Raw genomic sequence first — 19,560 nt, 5'->3', positions numbered from 1 at the left:
CACAATATATGCATTTTTCGTAAAATTGTTGTGTTTGATGGTAAAAATGGATGTGATTGCAAAGATAAAACATATTACAATTGCTTCTTCTTCTTCTTGTTTGGCTCAACAACCGATGCCGGTCAAGGCCTGCCAACACACTTGTGGGGTTGGCTTTCAGTGACTTATTGATTTCCCCCCATAGCAGGATAGTCAGTCCTACGTATGGCGGCACGGTCTATTTGGGGTTTGAACCCATGACGGGCATGTTTTTAAGTCGTACGAGTTGACGACTGTACCATGAGACCGGCTTATTACAATTGCTATGTATTAAAATATTCATAAATGTACCTTCCTAACAATTTAAAACCAATAATACGCATCTCTACCACCGACAAACCGACATGACACTGGCGTTACAAAAGTGTCCCACACGAACGTACTGTCATTTACCAGTGAGGCGAACACTTCTGTCAAAGTAAGCTCTGTTCAATGCTGCTTCGATGTAAACTACTTTTCTAAATACAAATTGCGAAGCAAGTGTGAGGCAAGATTTTGTGAGAATTATTGGTCAAAACACCCAGGAAAATCATTTTATAAGTTTCCAAATCAATGCAAAGATGTGAGAAGTACATAAAACAATACGCATTGGAATTTACGAAGAAAAACAAAAAGGGGGTTTAGCAGTTTCTTCTCTGTGTCAGTGTAGTAAGCGAATCATAATAGAGATGGCGCTAGTGTTCAACGTATTTTCATTTGAAATAAGAAGACAACTTTTGAAGCTCATTTTGTTCGAAGTGTCATGTCGGTTTGTCGGTGTCTCTACCACTACAAATTGTACCACTATTGCTACATTTACTCTAATTAGCGCGTGGCCAAGGAGGTGAAAAAATGTTGAAATTTTTTTCAACTTTGTCAAAATTGCTTGTCAACTGCAAAAAAGAGCTTTTCTCGTGGCCGCACCAAAAACATACACAAGAATGACAAAAAGCTCCAACATCTGAATATCATCGATATTTTGTTTAAGAAGCACGAAATAGGTACATAAATCAATTAGAATCATGCATTGTAGCATTATTATCATAGCAATAGGTCACAACTGCGCAAAATAGCTGTTATTTGTTAGTGCAGTTAGTTGCACTTGTGCAAAAAAAAAAACAATTCAATCAAAAGATCATTCAATGCACTAGTCAGCACATGTTAAGCCAACCAATGCTTAGTAAAAGTCAACGGAAGGTCAAATATTAAATTGAGAGATATCATTGAACACACATTGTCTTTCCATTATTTTGTCTTTAATAATGTACAAACCCTTCAATCTTCTCGCACTCCTCCCTCCCTCCCTCCCTCCTACCGGATTGAAGGTTAGGATTTACCCACCATGGTGTACCTTTTTAATCCTAATTACTGGGGTCTACTGTTTGGAAGAAAAAAAGGAACGTCTCCCCAGTCCCTCGCTCGATGCTGTAAGCGAGGAGCAACCCGCCCCAGCTTGGCTGACGCATGCATTGCTCGCTTTGCCTGGCTTGCTCCTTCTCTCGCCTTTTTTGGAGACGCATTATCGTTGCAGATGGTACTGCGCGGCCATGTCGCTGCCTGGAGGATGGCATAGAAAGTTGTGTTCTAGCCCGTCGCTGCACTCGTAGCATGCGTAAGTGCGTAACGTCATTGACGTAGCATGCGTAAGTGACTTTTATGCTGCATGCATGTTGTCGTGCTACCCGAACACAACACAACAACATACCCGTCCTAGGTCCAAGCCAAGGTGGAATATAGAGGAGGTGTCTTCTTAGCGTTTGGCATGTTGCCATTTTGAGATTCAGTTTGACAACAGCCGTCAATATTTGTTTACAGGCAGCAGCTGCATTATAACGTGTAAAATGCCGATTTATGGAGTGTGCATGCAAAATACAAATTTTTAGTGCTAAACAAATGTTTATCAAACGAGAACAATTCATTTATCACATCCAAATACCAGCAACATTCGTCGCATTTGGTAACTGCCGTCGATCCTGGTTTTGTGCTTTTTATAAAGCCTCGATGTCCAATTGTTCTACATGACGACACCTCCTTTCTACCCACTTTGGTCCAAGCCTCGTATGATCCTAGTGGCACAGGACAGGCTATCTCGCTATGGGTAAATCAAGAACATCGACTAACAAAAAAAATCATGTTGCTCCCTTCTTGGATGTCCTTCCCGTTCCTATATGCTTCCTCCAGCTCGCTTCGCTCTCGTCCCCCTTTGTTTAGAACCTATTGTCGCTCTGGAACAATTCGCGCTGCCGCGCGCAATCCACGCCGTTATCTTCTCATCTCACCTCTTCGACTATCACCCTTCCCGCTCCTCCTTACGCTCTTGTTTGCCTCCCCCCCCCATTACCTCCTTCCCCCTTCTTTCCTTGTTATTCGTGTTGCTGTTCAATCAGGCCAGCATAGTTTACTATACAACATGTAAACTGTATTTGGTAAAAACAATAGGAAGGTGCGGGAAGGGGCGGATTAACCAGTACGCTAACTAAGCGGCCGCATGGGGCTTAAAGGAAAGGAATCCCCCCCCCTCGCTCATAAGTATAATTGTTTAGCAATTCTTCTCTGGTTTAAAATTCCTCATACAAATTCTCGCTCGACATATCCGAATGGCTTACATTAGTGTGACCGCTTAGGGTCTCCACTTGTGTTGATCCGCCACTGGGTGCGGGTCGACCTACCGGGTCGGAACCATCCGTAAACGATCCCGATCATTTGGGTCGACTCGAACTCGATGCTCCCACGATTGTCGTCATGGCTGTCGAACTACCTAGCGCTCCCGCTGACCACATACTAGCGCTCCGTGGAACCACGTAGTCGATAGCAGCCCGTGGTTGATAAGACTCTACAGCTCCCTGCCATTTCCCTACTTTCTTTGTTGTATAGATGATCTTGCATCCTCTACGTGTCAAGGCTGAACTCAAGCCCACATCTTCCCGTAAAAAAATCTTCTTCTTTGACGTAACGAGTAATACTGTAACGAGACCGGGCTGTAACGGCTTCTTTGCCTTACTAAAACCACGTTATTGGATAGTCGGCTCTTGATACCTGGAGAATGGTCCGGATGAGAATCGAACTCGTCTGGCCTCGTAGGAACCGGTCTAATCACAGCATGCGTTCAATGCGTCGAGGCGCATGTCGAAGAGAGTAGCAGAATTATGATTAAAATGCATTCTGCCTTTTGGTTTAAAGTGTATACAATATGCGGCAATTAATTGTTTCTCGACCGCAGAAAAAGTTTACCAAAATGTGTCCCAAATACACACATATCATAATACTGTGTTTGTGGTTGTGCTAGTCACAAAACACTTTCCGTACAGTGTGGCACAGCAACGTGCACGAATTTGTATAGGTTTTAGTGTGCCAGAGACATTGCTTCTAACAATTTCCCTTTTACTAACTAAAAGATCGTGAGGAAGATGATCGTTCGCAGCCCATGCCATACACGGGAAAAACAAGGAGAAAGAAAACTCCCTCACGTGCGAGAAAGAGCAGCAACAACCAAACAGTAGAGCCGAAGGGATTGTGAGAATGTGACAGGGCATCATCGTCTGTGAGCTAGAGTGAAACAAAAGACAGAACCATAATCTTCTCATCCATAATGAACAACCATAATTCGTGTGTGTGTGTGTGTTCGCCCCATACAAATCGTAAATAAAATGTTTTCGCTTGATCGGAGGTCGCGGCGAAACTGGGATTTTGCGGCTAGGGTACTGAGCTGTTTTATGACTGTTGAGCTTCAGATGGAGTGATGCAAACGATAGTGATTCATGGTCAGGAAATGGCAATCAATCAAAAAGGTTATCAATGTGTCTGAATACAGAGTAGACTGCAATTTCGTACCTATTTTCGCCATGGGTGATTGACAGAAAGAAATTTAACAAATAGAATCTTCCTAATACTGAATTAGTCTACTTTTTCACGTTAGCTATTACCCGTTTGTTTGTACACAATTTTTAATGAAACTGTCAAAAGCGAGCAATAGAAACCTTGTAACGGGCTGTGCATCGGCCTGTTCTCTTTCAAAAACCTTCACTTGGGATAGTCAAACCTGCGTATACGGCTGAACTGTCTAATCTTGTAATTTTTTCAATTGTAATCCACAAAAAATGTTTCAATTTTACAACCAGACACAACTATAACATTTTTCAAATTAAAGTAATCTGTCTCAAGGCACCGTTTGATCTACAATTGAATACAGCGTATGGAGAAAACAAACTGTGTAATTTCCAACTGGTTATTGAATCAATACGATTAATAATATGATTATGAAACCATATTCATATGCTGTTAAATATTGTTACACAGGATTTCTTGACGATATCAGTTGTAATCAGGGCTTTGAATGTATAACCATATAAAAAAGAGTAAAATAATGATTTTTTTTTCTGATATTTTGTTACCTTAATAGTATCGCGCAATATTGATATTTCTCGTTGGAGGTGTTCATTTTCTGCATATAAAGCCTCCATTTGTTGTTGCATTTCTATATTCGGTGCCCTCATTCGTAATCTAAGCTCTTCTTCAAGTTGCCTTACCAACATTGCTTGTTTCTATATATAAAATAAAATAAACTATGAATGTCACATTCGTTCGACAGCAAATTATGAATAGTCTAGTTCATACCTGATTTTCACTATTAAGCAGTTTTAACTGATCATTGATCAGGCTGTATTTAGCACTTTCCTCTTTTCGAAGAGCACGCTCTTTCTTTAGTTCGGGCGACCAGAATGTTTTGATGCTATGCATTGAGCTTCCGAGCTTTTGATTCGTGAGTTCGAGCTCTTTTTTAAGATTTCCCAGTTCGCGTTGCAGCTCTCCATTTTGAACCTGTAAATCGCCTAGATATCCTCGTTCCGGCATTGCTGAAAAAAAACAGAACATTGGGAGTTAAATTAGTTTGTATTGATTTTGGTGCCTTATGTGCACATATTGGAGCGTTGCCAACCTTGCCTAGGTGGTCGGCCATAGAGTTCCTCCTCTAGATACAGTCCCCTTTCCAATGACCGATCACGAGAACGATCACGTGGTTCTCGTATCGGTATGAATTCACGATCGTGTGGATCAACGAGACCCCTATCCAATGACTGATAACGAGTTCCTAGAATAACGATATGTTATAGATAAATTAGATAGAAATGGATCATTTCACTCAATTCAAGCCATACTCAATTGCTCGCGAGGATACTCCAACGAGTGCGTGGGAGCTCGAGTTGCACTTCTACTGCGATGGTGGCCACCAGCAGGGCTGATGGGCTCGTCCATATCTCGATAATATGGACTACCCATGGCTGTAAATGAATTATGGTGTGGATAAGACTTCCAGCTGTAGTTTAGCGGAGAATTAGTTCCTGAGTGTGATTGGTGTATATTGGGCCCTATAAGAATGGGGAAAGGTGACGTTTATGAGCTAAAGATGATTCTACCGTGAATTGAAAGCAAAACATAAAAATTAAAGTAGGAAAACGTAATAATGATTTACATGCTACGAGCAAAACCAATTAAAATACAGTACAACTCTATCTCACGTCCACGTTCTTTTTTAGTAGTTTTTCTTACTTTACCATAAATCTATATTCTAGGAACAAGTTTAAAATATAACATTCTTATTAAAACAAAAACATAAAATTAGATTAAAAAAACAGTAGATCAAAATCAGTAACTGTAGAATCAAATAGTTTACGCGGTATTGACTGAATTCATGATTTTACTTGTTGTCGTACCAGGATACAGGAGACCTTCAAGATATGACTGTATCTGAGACCGAACAAATTTTTCGTGTACTTGAACGATTTTTTAAAAGAATTAATAAATTTCACTGTAAAGATCGTTTACACTATTGAAATTTCAGTCCGAGTAGTCAGGGATTCTTTATAAATGTGTAAATCAACAGTGATGCGGCTTTTTCGTTGTTTTCTTCAAGATTCGCTCGAAAATGATGTTTTCTATCGTTATAGTTGGTCATGTAGCCATGTTATACTTAAATAATACCAATTTTTATAGAATAACGTCACACAAATTTTGCTTTTGTTTTTCATAAAAAATCAAAGCTACAAATTTAAAATGAGTTCGACGGCATCGTCCATTAATAGAAGAAAGTCTAATTTACGAACTCACCAAATCTTAGCGTTTTCAATACACTTGATCACACACAAATTTATAATTTCAGGCGTATCGAGTACTAATCGAGCAGATATGGAAAAACAATTTCAAGCAAATGTCACTTGGGATGTCAAAATCAAAATTATCCTATCTGCGAATCGTCGTAATTCGAGTGGATCGTATCTCGAGAGTCTCCTGTATATATCGAGTCAGTGTTCGGCATTGTTAATGTATGTTATATTGGTTCAAAGTTGTGTAAGTATTTAACAAATTGCTTAAACAACTTTAAAAACATGAAACACATTGCATATTAACATAAAATTAATGATTATTACTACATATAAAACATAAACAAACAACTATAATACAAAAAATATAAATACTTTGAATGTCTGTAGTTGTACTGCATTTATAATTTTCGCAAAAAATGTTCATTTAACCTTTTAAAAATTTACTATGCACAAGGTTGTTGTGATCACAATACTAAATAGGGTAACACTATTATTACCGAGTCGGCACAGCACCATTACAAACCGAGCAGTAAGAGACAAGTAAAAATAAGTATCGAACTATAGCCCCTAACAAACTGCTCGTTGCTTTTTAAATGAAAGTATCCATTTCTACTTTTAAGGGCACGTTTGTAGTTATTGAAATATGAATGGGTATTTCTAACAAGTCATGTCGAGAAAAGAGTAATACAACAAATCTGAAAATGGAAGACTCGAGTAAAAATATTCAATCATTCGATTTTTAATTATGATATTGTGAGGAACACGATTATGTAGTGTTATACATTTTCAACATTACATACTTTAAAACTTTATTGGCGTATTTGTGTTCTAGTGAAACGAAAGCCTTTTCAAAAAATAAAATGTAGCGTAAAGTGTGAATCCTTTTCATTATAATTTTAACTTGATTTTGTTTTAATTTTATATATATATATATATATATATATATATATATATATATATATATATATATATATATATATATATATATATATATATATATATATATATTAGATATTAGCAAACGAGCAGCTGTTACAGAATTATGACATATGAAACAAACAGTATTTCAATTTAAATTTTATCAAAATTTATTTGTACGTTCCAGACACATAGATTTTAAGATGAGGATAAAAAGAGGCATACAATACAATATCACGATCAGTGTAAAAACGATTTTTATTTCACCTAAAGGTCTTCCTCGGATTCCGCCGTAGTCTCGTGAAGGCGACTTGTCAACAGTCGGCAGTTCAGTTAATCGTCTCGTTGATCGACCAGGGCTTCTAGTACCGGTAGTGTTTGAGTTTGTTTGACCTGTGCTGTAGACTTCGCGAGACATAATATGCCGCGAATAAATCGCGGTCTATATTATATTCCGCGGATCTAGAATTGGCTACTGTTTTTTAGGTTTGGTTTGTGGGTGTTTTGATTTTTTTTCTTTACAGTGTTTTTGTAGTGGTGTTGGTAGTGGCGCATTTTCACATCATGTGTTTTCGGTGCATATAAAGAAAAGCAACATAGATAGATGAGTAATAACAATATGGCGCAGATATGGGTGTAGTACTGTAAGTGCACGGCTATTAAATAATGTGTAATATGCGGTATAATTCTAAACAGTGAATATAGATAGATATTTACTATTAAAATTGGATTTTGTTAACTTTCGTGAAATGATTTGTTGTATCCAATATCAAAATATAGCATATATATAGAAATTGCCAACTTTATAACTAACAACTAAACAGCCACTAGATTATTATTACTGTTATTAAGTCGTATTATTCAAATGTAATGGTTTATGAAATTTTATGGTCCAGAATCCAATCATAGTTTCGTAAAAAAATCAATAATTCATAGAATGGATTAGTTTGAACAGAATTACAATACGATATTGGTACAAATGATTGTGTCAAATTTACATTTTTTGTTGAAAATATATTGTGGCTGTTTTCTAAATATATATTATAAGGAGTGACAAGTATTCAAATAACGATAAAAGCAGGTATAAAAAGGATAGTGTTATGAGAGGGATTGTCATATTCTAGGTATGCCGAAGGAGGAGGTTTTGCTTAAAAAACTTCCATTTGCAAAATAGACATCATCAATGTACACTCACCGTATGGGTGTTGATTCAGGTTGAAGCGAATCACGGTGAATTACCTTTACAAACACTTTTGCCGATGCTGCATACCGAGCGATAAAACAAAAAAAAAACAAATTAGTGTAAAATTGCTACATTGCAATTTTATGTATAATAACAATTAAAAGCTATGTGTAACGGAATATGCTCAACTGTTTATTAAGTGATGTGACGAATCACATGGCTCGTAATTAGTTTTATTTATATGGCATATATATTTTTTTTATTCAGAAGGGACGGCTTTGCCGTATTGCTTATATATTATTGTATATGCTTATAACAAAAATAAACGGAAAAATTTCGTTGTAGTATTACCCCGGCTTGACATATATTTTTATCGTGAAAAGTTTAGAACATGTTTGGATAAATGAAATGTATGACTTTGAAACATGGCATAATATGCTAGAATTTAATATTTTGTATCATTAAACTGGAATGTTATTTGCACACAGTGATAATAGAAAAACACAATGAAGGCAAAATATGATGCCAGCTTTTATGTATGCAATAAGAGAAGAGATTGAGATAGAGTTGTGATTACGAGTTTAAAAAAAATCAGATTAGTAAAAACAGTTATTGTTATTTACATCATTCTGAGAAAAAAAAGAAAACAGAAACAAACAAACCAATTGAAAACAAACCATCTTGTTCTTATGTGACTAGTTGATGGTTCCCCAAGCAAATTGATTTGTACTCATGTTACTAATTGAGTTGTCTGATTGTTCAATTACATTTTTGTCAATTTTAAAGAGAATCTAAATGATTGTTCATTAGCATTCAGAAGAAAATTGCATGCATGGGCTCACAAAGAATAAACTCCTATAAAATATTGCCCACAAATATCCTACAAAGAATAATATCCTATAAAATATATTATATAAAAAAAGGAAGTTAAAAGGGATCTTATATGAAATGGGATCTTAAAACAATCATAATGTTGAATCACATAAGTCGACAATTATATCGGGTAGAACATTAATTGTTTGAGCATTGTCAAATTTATTGACTACAACAATCAGTTGACATTAAATGCCGAAAGCCCGGACGCTAATTCAAGGACAACAAAAATGGTGAAGCATTTTCGATGAAAACCACGCTCTGTCTAGGAAATTCTATGAAACACAGTGTCATACATAAGCACGCAGGCGCCTACACAATATAGCTCACAGCAGCGAGCCTGAATGGAGAACATAAGATTATGTTGTACTCCATCGCTGTCAGTAGTGTAAAAGTCCAGCAATGAATGAAGCTAGACTCGTAAGGAACTGCATACATATCTACACCAAACTGTTCGTTAATGTCGTATATTATATGTATGTTTTTGGTTCCAGAAGTCCGTGACGTTCCTTCTAATAATCATGCAGTATTGATCTTCTGGTATAAAATTCCTTAGATATGTATGGCATGGTCTACTGTGGTCATGAAAGGACACAATGAGAGATAGTCATGAAAAGAGGGAGCATAATAAAATATAGGAGAATTTAAGAGAAACCTGAGCAGAGTAAAAAATCCAAGATTTAGAAAAGTGTGAGCAGTCATAAGAGCTTAGAGAAGAGAAAGACGGAGTTAGAGTGGAAAATTGAACTGAGAAAAAGAGAGAACTATGAGTAATATATAGAGAGCAATTGATGGTCCAGGAGAACGGAGTTTGTGGAGAATTTATGTTTTTTATCTAAGTGGACAGAAATAATACCATTGAGCTCGTATTCTAAAAATAACATGCATACCATTTGATAAAAATGATATTTACATAAAATGAAAGAAAAAATAGCAATGCCATGCTTACATACAACAAAAGTGAAGGGACAGTGAACATCACAGTTTCGAGCTTCAAAACAATTTTTTTGTGTTGCGCTAATTCCTAACGCGTGTGATAGAAATGTTATTTCAAACAATAACCTTATTTTGAAATTGATAACCCTGTTCTGAATTATGATGATTACAAAGATGATGACGACGATGATTATACTGATGATGTTGATAAGGAAGAGTAATAAGATAGGAAATTTCATACGATGAGGGGTGAAAATGGATTTAACGCACCTCAAATTTACGTAGGAACAAACAACTTAGTTCAGGATTAGATAAACTGTAGCACAGCAAAATGTAGTATGCGAATATAACTAAATAGATCCAACAATATGCTGTTGGAAAATTAACTTCGTATGTATTGTGACACTTTATCCCATCGAGTAACGGCACACGAATACGAATGCTATTCACTTTCTGTACGACCCGATTTATATTCCTTCAGCTCTCATACACATGCTCCAAAGATTACTTGTCAATTGGATTGCAAAACGAAATGGCGGCAAGAGCCAGGGTGGTGCACTACGGTTCGCGGTGAGGAAAAAATAACTGTAGCAGCAAGCGGCATGCTTATCTTGCTAACATTTTTGACCTGTTATCATGCTCGTCAGCACCATTAACGAGAGGCGCATTCGGTACCAGAGACCACTGATTTTGTACTCGATACTCAACACACTGCTTTTCACATAACCATGAACATTATTAGCACAAAGATTGCACGCAATGCTTTCTTTAAGCTTTAACTTTTCTTGCTTACAGTTAACCTAATGGGCATGCCATTGGACACGGACACACGTATGACTAATATTGAGTTGTGCCTCAATCATAACGCAACATTTAATTTTTCATATTTTTATACGCAACATTTACAACCTGCAAAGGTACATAACAGAGCCGTGAAACCTAAACATCTGCAAATGTGCCTACACTCAAGGAACACCACTTTGATATGCCGTTTCCCAGGTCCTATATTTCGACCACTCTAAATCTTTGACTTCGCGCTACAAAACTGGTAGGAAAAGAATCAATGAAAAAGTGCTGCTCATTGCAATCTAGTCTGCGCATGCCCTTCTGCTATAATAGTACTTTGCACATATATTGGTGTGATGGTCGTGTGACATAAGTCTGCAATCTTTCAAGCGCTCGACAAGCTTATGACATAAAACATTCTGTCAAAAGCTTCACAAGGTATCTTACCGAAAGGTTCAGCTTTTGTGTAGTGCTGGTGTATAGATAGACCCAAATGCTTTTAACCGTCATTTTTAAATGGTTTTTTGCTTTTATTCGCCCATTTCAATTAATTCAAAAAAAGTTGTTTAAGTTTCTTATGGTCATTATAAATAAGAGTATTCATTATTATTTTCAACATTTTGAGCATTTGTAGCTACAGTTAACATGAGGCCACATGAGGTGAAATATACATCAAAATGAACTATTTGACAGGCGAAATATCTGATGGATAAAGCATCACAGCAACCAGCTCATGTGTAATTTAAACAAATAACGTGCACAAAATCGTATTTAAATCCATTAAATAACTTCAATATCGAGTACTTCGTCAATTTTGAGTCAACAGTTCATAAATTCTTCCAATTATGGAATTTTCTGCTTAAGAAGATACTATTTTTAATAGAATTTTGAAAGCAGATGTTGTGTCTCTCCCAACCCTTTAGCTGAACCTGTCAGATATTTCACCTGTCAAATAGTTCATTTCGCTGTATATTTCACCTCATGTAGCCGCGCTGTTAGAATTCAATAGTTGAACGCTTTTTAGTTGGCATATTTTTTAGTAGAACGCTCGATAGTTAGCTGATAGTTTAATTGAAAAGCCTACGTTTGTATGGAACACCGGTTTTCGAAAAATTCGCAAAAATATCTGCCGAGATTTTTTTTTAATTTTTTTGTATCTAAAACGTACCAACTAAAAAGCACATATTCAATAGTTGGCAGGAAATCGAAGTTCAACCAGTGAGTTCGGACTGTATTTGAGACAAGATTATTCTTTTTTTACTATTGATAACATACAAATATAGCAATACGGCCTTTTTGGACCGTTACTCCTGAAAAAAAAAAAAACATACAAATATCGTCCTTTCATTCAATAAATCCTAAACATTAGCCCAAATGATTGTTCAGGTCGAAGCCGAACCGATACACACAGGGATACACAGAACCGTACAAATAATCAACTAATCTGATGATCGGGACATCAATGGAAGTTTTGCAATCCTTTTGAACATAACACAAGATCGTAAATTAAAATTAATAGCGTGTTGTTTTAGGCACAGATGACGACAGTTAACATTTGAATAGAAAGGAGATATGATTTGATTATTTATCTTTTATCACGTAGGCTAAATATTTTGATTTGAATTTTATCTTTGTTTCCCCATCATACACAACTAATCGCCCTGCAATGGATTAAAAAATAATTCTTTCATATTCTTCATTTTTTACGCCTCTATGCTACCGCGGCCAATATCGGTTGAAACGCAAAAAAAATTGTAGGGGAAGTCAGGGTTGGTTCTACACCTTGCCGTTTTAGTATTTATAAAACTTTTTGAAGAAAAAAAAATTATACACTTTATTTGTATTAACTGTTTTGAATATTTGAGTCATTTTTTACTGATCAGAAACCTGTCAACTGTCAAAAAACAACAAAATAAACACGGTGGTTCTGATTGACAGCCGATGTAAATTTGTACTTCTGGGACTTGAGGAATTGTTGCGTTAATTCAACAAAATTATAATGTACGTGTATTCTTTTATAAACGCTATTGATTAGTTCTGTATCAAAGTGTGTAATTTTTATATTAAACTTCTTCTTCTTCTTCTTTGGCACAAAAACCATTGTCGGTCAAGGCCTGCCTTTGTACGCACTCATGAAGTGAGCTCGGCTTTCAATGACTTATTGTTACCATAGCAGGATAGTCAGTCCTACGTATGGGGGCACGGTCTATTGGGGACTTGAATCCATGACGAGCATGTTGTTACGTCGTACGAGTTGACGACTGTACCACCAGACCAGTACAAACTATATAGTATAAAATGTCACCATAACTTGTGCGGCCAATGCGGGTAAAATCGACACTTGGTAGTAGTGATTATTTACAGTATGTAATTTTTTTATATCGTAATTTTAAAGTGTCAATATTTTCTACAGCTTTAAGTTCTACCTTCGATTTTCATCAATTACTCCTAAGTTTTCGCTACAAAATTGTTAAAGTAGAGTTTTTGCATCACATTGGTGCAGAAAAAAATCGATGGGACACAGGTGACGGATGTTGGACCAGTTGCAGACTAGGATGTCATATAGAAATTCTGTCGAAATTCACCTGAAATGATTGCATTGAGTATTCGCATAATTGTTTACCCCTGTGAAGCCAGTGGATGCGAGTTCTAATTTCTGATCTGTTTATTCATGTATCCCAGGTATTATTTTACTGTTTGGTGGGTTGCATCGATCTCCCGATCCAGCTAACGCAGTAATGTAGCCACTTGTCCCTCTGTCTTCATTTCAACTTCTTTTGGAAACTCAAAAATGAACCTGGGATTTCTTTCGATGCTTTGATTATTGCCTAATAGTGCCAAAATATTGGCGACCAAAATGCCGAAACGGGTATATACGACGTCCACAAACTTCCACACGGAGTCCATTTTGGACGCTACGGGGTGCCATTCTTTGATCGCGCATGCTTTTGAATCACTTTTTTGTCCATCATGGTTAGAGTTCGACTGTCAAATTTAGTCTGCTAACTAATGAGATACTACTACTCAAAGTGCAATCAACGTTTTGTTAAAGCGGGTTAAGAAAAACCCATGAACAATGGACAATTGTTGTCAAATTTTTTAATGCAACCATTATGTAATATTAACATTATTTTAACACCACAATAAGACTTTCGAAATAAAGGCCGCATACCAATTTTATAAAGATAAGATACACAAAAATTGCAATGAATTTATTTAAAGTTTTGCATGCGACTGTCACCAACGTAATACATGGAAAACAAAGTTTTAGATGTAGTGAAATAGCATACAATTTTCCCGCGAAAATATTTGTCCTGTTATTCGTTCTTCTTAATTTCACACAAATCAGTTGTTTTCTTTTTTATCTGCTTTAAGGGTATTTTGCATCGTATTTGAAAACAAATAAGAACATTGAAAAATTCCTGTTGTTTTAACGAGAACGACGATTCTGTTTACGAGTACAACGATTGTCAAAGTGCTAAAGTTTTTCATAAGATATCATTAATAAATTTATCTAACATGACATAACTTGTCCATGAAACATTTTTATAACTACTAAATGCACATTTACCTCGATAATTTTATAGCCAATAACACTTTTGTATCATCCCCAGAATAGCCTTAATATTTTTTGAGGCGTGGGAGGATGGGGTCATCAAGAAGCGATATTGCTCTTGCTTCGTTATGTTTTGAATTATCACACTATTGCTCTTCTTTTAGCAATTCTAAAATGATTAAAGAATACAATTAGTTTTTAAGTAGATATTATCATTTTTTAACCATTCTTGGATGAAACAAAACAGAAAAACAGCAATAATACCAATCGCATTGCTTATTATTATTAACTTTTTTTTTGTTTCTAAAATTTTTTAACGTAATAATTTATTTATTTATTTATTTATTTATTTATTTTATAATTCTTGTCCGCCAATGATGGCCCCACAAGATATCGTAAGTTATTATAGATTAATGTAGCGCAGACCTTCACTAATAGTGGACATAGATGTGTGAAAATCAACTCCTGCATAGAATGAATTAAAACTGCGTGCCATTGCTGATATTGGTTCATTTGCCGCATAATTAGTGTTATGCCTATCTACATACAAAAGGGACGATGAACGAGGACTAGAGCGAGGAGCGTGTATGTTCATTTTGCTTAATAATCGAGGTGCGTCCATTTATCTTTTTATCAGTTTGGCCATAAAGATTTTTTTAGCCTTTTCACGCCGCTTCTCTAACGATTCTTCACCTAACAATAAGCATCTTGTCCTATAGGGTAGCGTGTCACCATTTGGCCATCTAAGCTTTTTAATCGCGAAACGAGTCATTTTCCTTTCTACACTTTCAATGCGTTTGATCCAGCGGTCGGTATGAGGACACCACACAATTGATCCATATTCTAAAATCGACCTGACTAGACTGTCAAACAGTGTTTTGATACACAAAGGATCATTGAACTTTTTCGTCATTTTCCGTACTAAACCTAAGGTCCTATTGGCTCTGCTAACAACGTCTTCTATGTGTTTTGTAAAAGTTAATTTATGATCTAGTAAGATACCAAGATCGCGAATTGTATCTACACGGTTAATCGTTTGTCCATCTATGTCATAATTATAATAAAAAGGTTGCCGGGCACGAGTAAACGAGATAATAGCACACTTATCTATACAAAGGACAAGAAAATTACGATTGCACCAGTCGGAAAACATTTTAATCACGCGTTGCAGTTCGTTATGGTCGGAGTGAGTGTTAACTGGACGAAATATTATTACATCATCTGTATCCATGAAGTAACTGCCGTCAGGTAAAACAAAAGAGACATCATTTACATATATTAAAAACAATAAAGGGCCAAGGTTGCTACCCTGAGGAACCCCAGATGTGCTTGTAAAGATATCTAAACTAGCTTTCCCATACTTTACGTAGTTAGTCCTATTGATCAGATATGATCGAAGCCATGACAATAAGTGTTGAAAGCCTAGCCTGTCGAGTTTTGCTATCAGTATATCAATGGACTCACTGTCGAAGGCAGCTTTTAGATCAGTATATATGCAGTCTATTTGGATCTCTTTGCTGATATTACTCGTACATTCCGAGACAAATACAATTAGATTTGTGGATGTCGAGCGATTTGGTATAAAGCCATGCTGCGCAATTGCATTATAGTTTTTTAAAGGTCCTATCAATGCATTGTGGACAATTATTTCAATCAGTTTTGCACATGCTGAAAGAGAGGGTACTCCTCTGTAATTACTTGCCTCATTTTTATCACCTTTCTTGAATATAGGGATTAACGAAGATGTTTTCCACAAGCTAGGAACAGTGTGTTGTTCAAAGGACAGACGACATAGATGTACTAGATGCGAGACGAGATTATTACAACGTTTTAGTACCACAGATGGAATACCATCAGGGCTTGGACAAAATGACAGTTTTATTTTACATAATGCAGCTGACATAGATTCTTCGTCAACATTGATGGTATGAGCATCGACAACATTGTGGGGAGTATTTTTTAAAGCTTCATTAATTTGAGTTGCATTGAATGTTTAAGTATCATAAACGTCGTGAAAGCGAGATGCAAATGTTTTTGCTATGTCGTGTTCACAACTGGCTATTTCACCTTTATATTTGATTTTCTTTGGTAGTTGATTTTTAGCTTTCCTACTCTTGGCATACGCCCAAAATCTCTTTGGTTTTCTTCGCATATATCTTTGCACACGGTATATATGATTTTTGTACAGGGATCGGTTGAAAGAGCGATAAATACGACTTAATCTTATTGCCCTACCATGATTGACACAGGTTTTATTTGTTTATTTGTAAATGTTAAGTGATTGGCCATCATTGGCCTTATCACTGATCTTATAAACTAAACTTATAATAACATAAAGCAACACGGTACAATGTAACATAAGCACAAAATAAATAACACAGAGTATCACAGCAAGAAAAACAGGTTCTTCTTCTTCTTTGGCTCAACAACCGTTGTCGGTCAAGGCCTGCCTGTACCACTTGTCGGCTTGGCTTTCAGTGACTAATTGATTTCCCCCCATAGCAGGATAGTCAGTCCTACGTATGGCGGCACGGTCTATTTGGGGATTGAAGCCATGACGGGCAAGTTGTTAAGTCGTACGAGTTGACGACTGTACTAAGAGATCGGCTAAAACACCGGCTAATCACAGCAAGCAAAACAGGTTAACTTAGGGAATTCCAGTCAAAAGAGACATAATGTGCATTAAATCTGATAGCCATTGCAGTCAAAGGTTCATTATCGCTATATGCACGTCTAGTTTGGTCAACTCTTAGTAGCCTAAAGTTTCTTAAAATACGAGCAGGTACGTGGAAATAAACTCTAGCTAAAAGGTCCGGTGAATCTATCTCTCCTAGATTGATTTTTTTCATGAACAAGATTTGCGCCGTTTCGCGACGAGTAGCGAGAGACTCGAGTTTAAAAATTAAACACCGGACATGATAACTAGGTCTCGCTGCTACGTTACGCCAGGGTGTGAACCGTAAGACCAAACGGGTGAATTTTTTCTGCACTGACTCAATCTTATTCGACCATAACGACGACGATGGGCACCAAACTACTGAGGAGTATTCTAGTGAACCGTAAATTAGAACAACTCTATTTGAAAAAAAAAACAAATAATTAGCACTAAAATTTACCGCACCCAAAACGAACCAAAAAACCACTTATACAGCTAGAACAATTATACACTTTATTTCCTAACGCAGCTAGCCTTTGTACCCTATCCAATCTAAACCGCACACGTTTGTCCTACAGCTAATCTAAGAATAAATGAAACATCTGTGCTTTTGGATCTCTCGCACCTCGCACCCCGCACTCACTCTCTCATCTTTTCGCCTCTTCGTCGTTGCTCTTATCCGCACGGCTACTCACTCTCCCTTATCTCTTCAATCCATTTGCTATGGTAGCCGGCCGAGATCTCCGCAGTCGATCTCGTTGCATCTACTGGGGTACAGTCGAGGTCGCTACATGTCCTTTCCCTTTTTTTTTTTTTGCACCAAATAACAAGTCGTTCGTTGCCCCTATCGGTTCACCTCTGCCTTATTGACGATATTGCTATCAACGCATGAGCTAATAACGCTTCCACGCAACTTCTGCGACATTACGTTACTTTGACGATACGATGGCCAATTCATGTCTTTCCGTGTACATGATTCAAGGTAACACCTAACCTTCTTAACACATCTAAACAGGCCAACCCTTCGTCTAGCTGAATCGTGCACCAACATGTTAACAGCGCCCCTTTGCAATGCTCCTGTCTCTTCCCCATTCCTGTATCGTATCTCTATGCGCCGTAATCTCATCGCGTTACGCATTCACATAAATTTCGCCAAGTTTTCGAGCCGCAGATAGAGATTTTGCCTTCCAAGATTCACCGAATCACCGAATCACCGAATCACCGATTTCCGAGTTGTACCGGTCATGCCGCTTCTTTCTTTGTGCTGCCGCTCTACCGGCCTCATCCGCCATTGCGCAGCCTCTCTACCGGCCTCATCCGTCATTGTCACCTCGAGCCTCATTGTTTTGAGCAGCCGCTCCCCAGTATGTGTTTCCGCGCTTTCAGTCCGTGCCGTGTTGTGCTTCTGCGATAGCGTGTGAAGTAAGATTGAAAAGGTTTATTAGTGTAGTGAGTAATTGTGTTATTGTGTTCTTTTTTTTGTTTTTTTGTTTTTTTTTTTGAAAACATTATAATATATATGTAACCTACCCTAGAACTAATCCCTACGTTACCCTACCTAATTTCAAAATGGGTTGTAGCAGCCGAAGATTAATCTATACCTATCCTATCTCACTATATATAAAATCGAAAATCGCCACAATGACGTGAGAGTAAACATATAGCGAGAGAGAGAGAGAGAGCGGTGAGAGCATAGCTCTCTTAGCAACGCGCGTTGCTGCGAAATTGTGTTCTTTTTTTTTTTTTGTTTTTTTTTTTGAAAACATTATAATATATATGTAACCTACCCTAGAACTAATCCCTACGTTACCCTACCTAATTTCAAAATGGGTTGTAGCAGCCGAAGATTAATCTATACCTATCCTATCTCACTATATATAAAATCGAAAATCGCCACAATGACGTGAGAGTAAACATATAGCGAGAGAGAGAGAGCGGTGAGAGCATAGCTCTCTTAGCAACGCGCGTTGCTGCGAAAGGACTTGCTCCATGCCACACTGCCAGCCTGCGGGTAATGAGGGCAATGGTTACTTAGATTTTTTTGTTTACACAAACCGATTTGAAAACACATGGTATTGGATATAATGAATTTTTTCAAATAATTATCTTATTCAATGGCACAACAACCGTTGTCGGTCAATGCTTGCCTGTACCCACTAGTTAAGTGAGCTTGGCTTTCAGTGACTTATTGTTACCATAGCAAGATAGTCAGTCCTACGTATGGAGGCACGGTCTATTCGGAACTTGAACCCATGACGGGCTTGTTGTTACGTCGTATGAGTTGACGACTGTACCACCAGACCGGCCCGATTAAATAATTAAAGTTGCAAAATAGCCACCTGATGATAACGTGTCTCATCTCATACCCCTTCCCATTATAAATCAAGATATTCAAGGCAATATTTAAAAAACATGTTTGAAAACTATGCAAAATAGCTTAATTGTGAAATGGTTGATATTCCAATTCATTGAATCGTTAATAATGCCAACCATACTCATTATTGGTGCTTAAGCACCTCGAATACTACATACA

General features: G+C 37.0%; 1 protein-coding gene across 9 annotated transcripts in view; it reads right to left on the bottom strand.

The window, feature by feature from the left end:
• The window catches only part of LOC121600804 (plectin), a 94,680-nt gene extending 83,528 nt beyond the window's left edge, over positions 1-11,152 (bottom strand). For 5 of the 9 annotated variants that reach the window (XR_006005875.1, XR_006005874.1, XM_041929566.1 and 2 more), the window contains exons 1-7: positions 10,300-11,152; positions 8,233-8,299; positions 7,305-7,553; positions 5,175-5,384; positions 4,955-5,107; positions 4,633-4,871; positions 4,410-4,559 (exon numbers count right to left, since the gene is read on the bottom strand). Coding sequence is in view for 7 of the 9 variants with exons in the window: in XM_041929566.1 (XP_041785500.1) it covers positions 4,410-4,559; positions 4,633-4,871; positions 4,955-5,107; positions 5,175-5,384; positions 7,305-7,455 (903 nt within the window). In the remaining 2 variants the exon portion in view is untranslated. The remainder of the gene's footprint in view (positions 1-4,409; positions 4,560-4,632; positions 4,872-4,954; positions 5,108-5,174; positions 5,385-7,304; positions 7,554-8,232; positions 8,300-10,299) is intronic. The other 4 variants (XM_041929560.1, XM_041929564.1, XM_041929563.1 and 1 more) reach the window with 4 other exon arrangements.
• Between the last annotated feature and the right edge of the window lie 8,408 nt (positions 11,153-19,560).

This window comes from Anopheles merus, unplaced genomic scaffold (assembly GCF_017562075.2).
Source record: "Anopheles merus strain MAF unplaced genomic scaffold, AmerM5.1 LNR4000007, whole genome shotgun sequence".
Lineage (NCBI taxonomy): Eukaryota > Metazoa > Arthropoda > Insecta > Diptera > Culicidae > Anopheles > Anopheles merus.
Note: the sequence above shows the minus strand (reverse complement) of the source record. Positions and strands in the feature narration are given on the sequence as shown.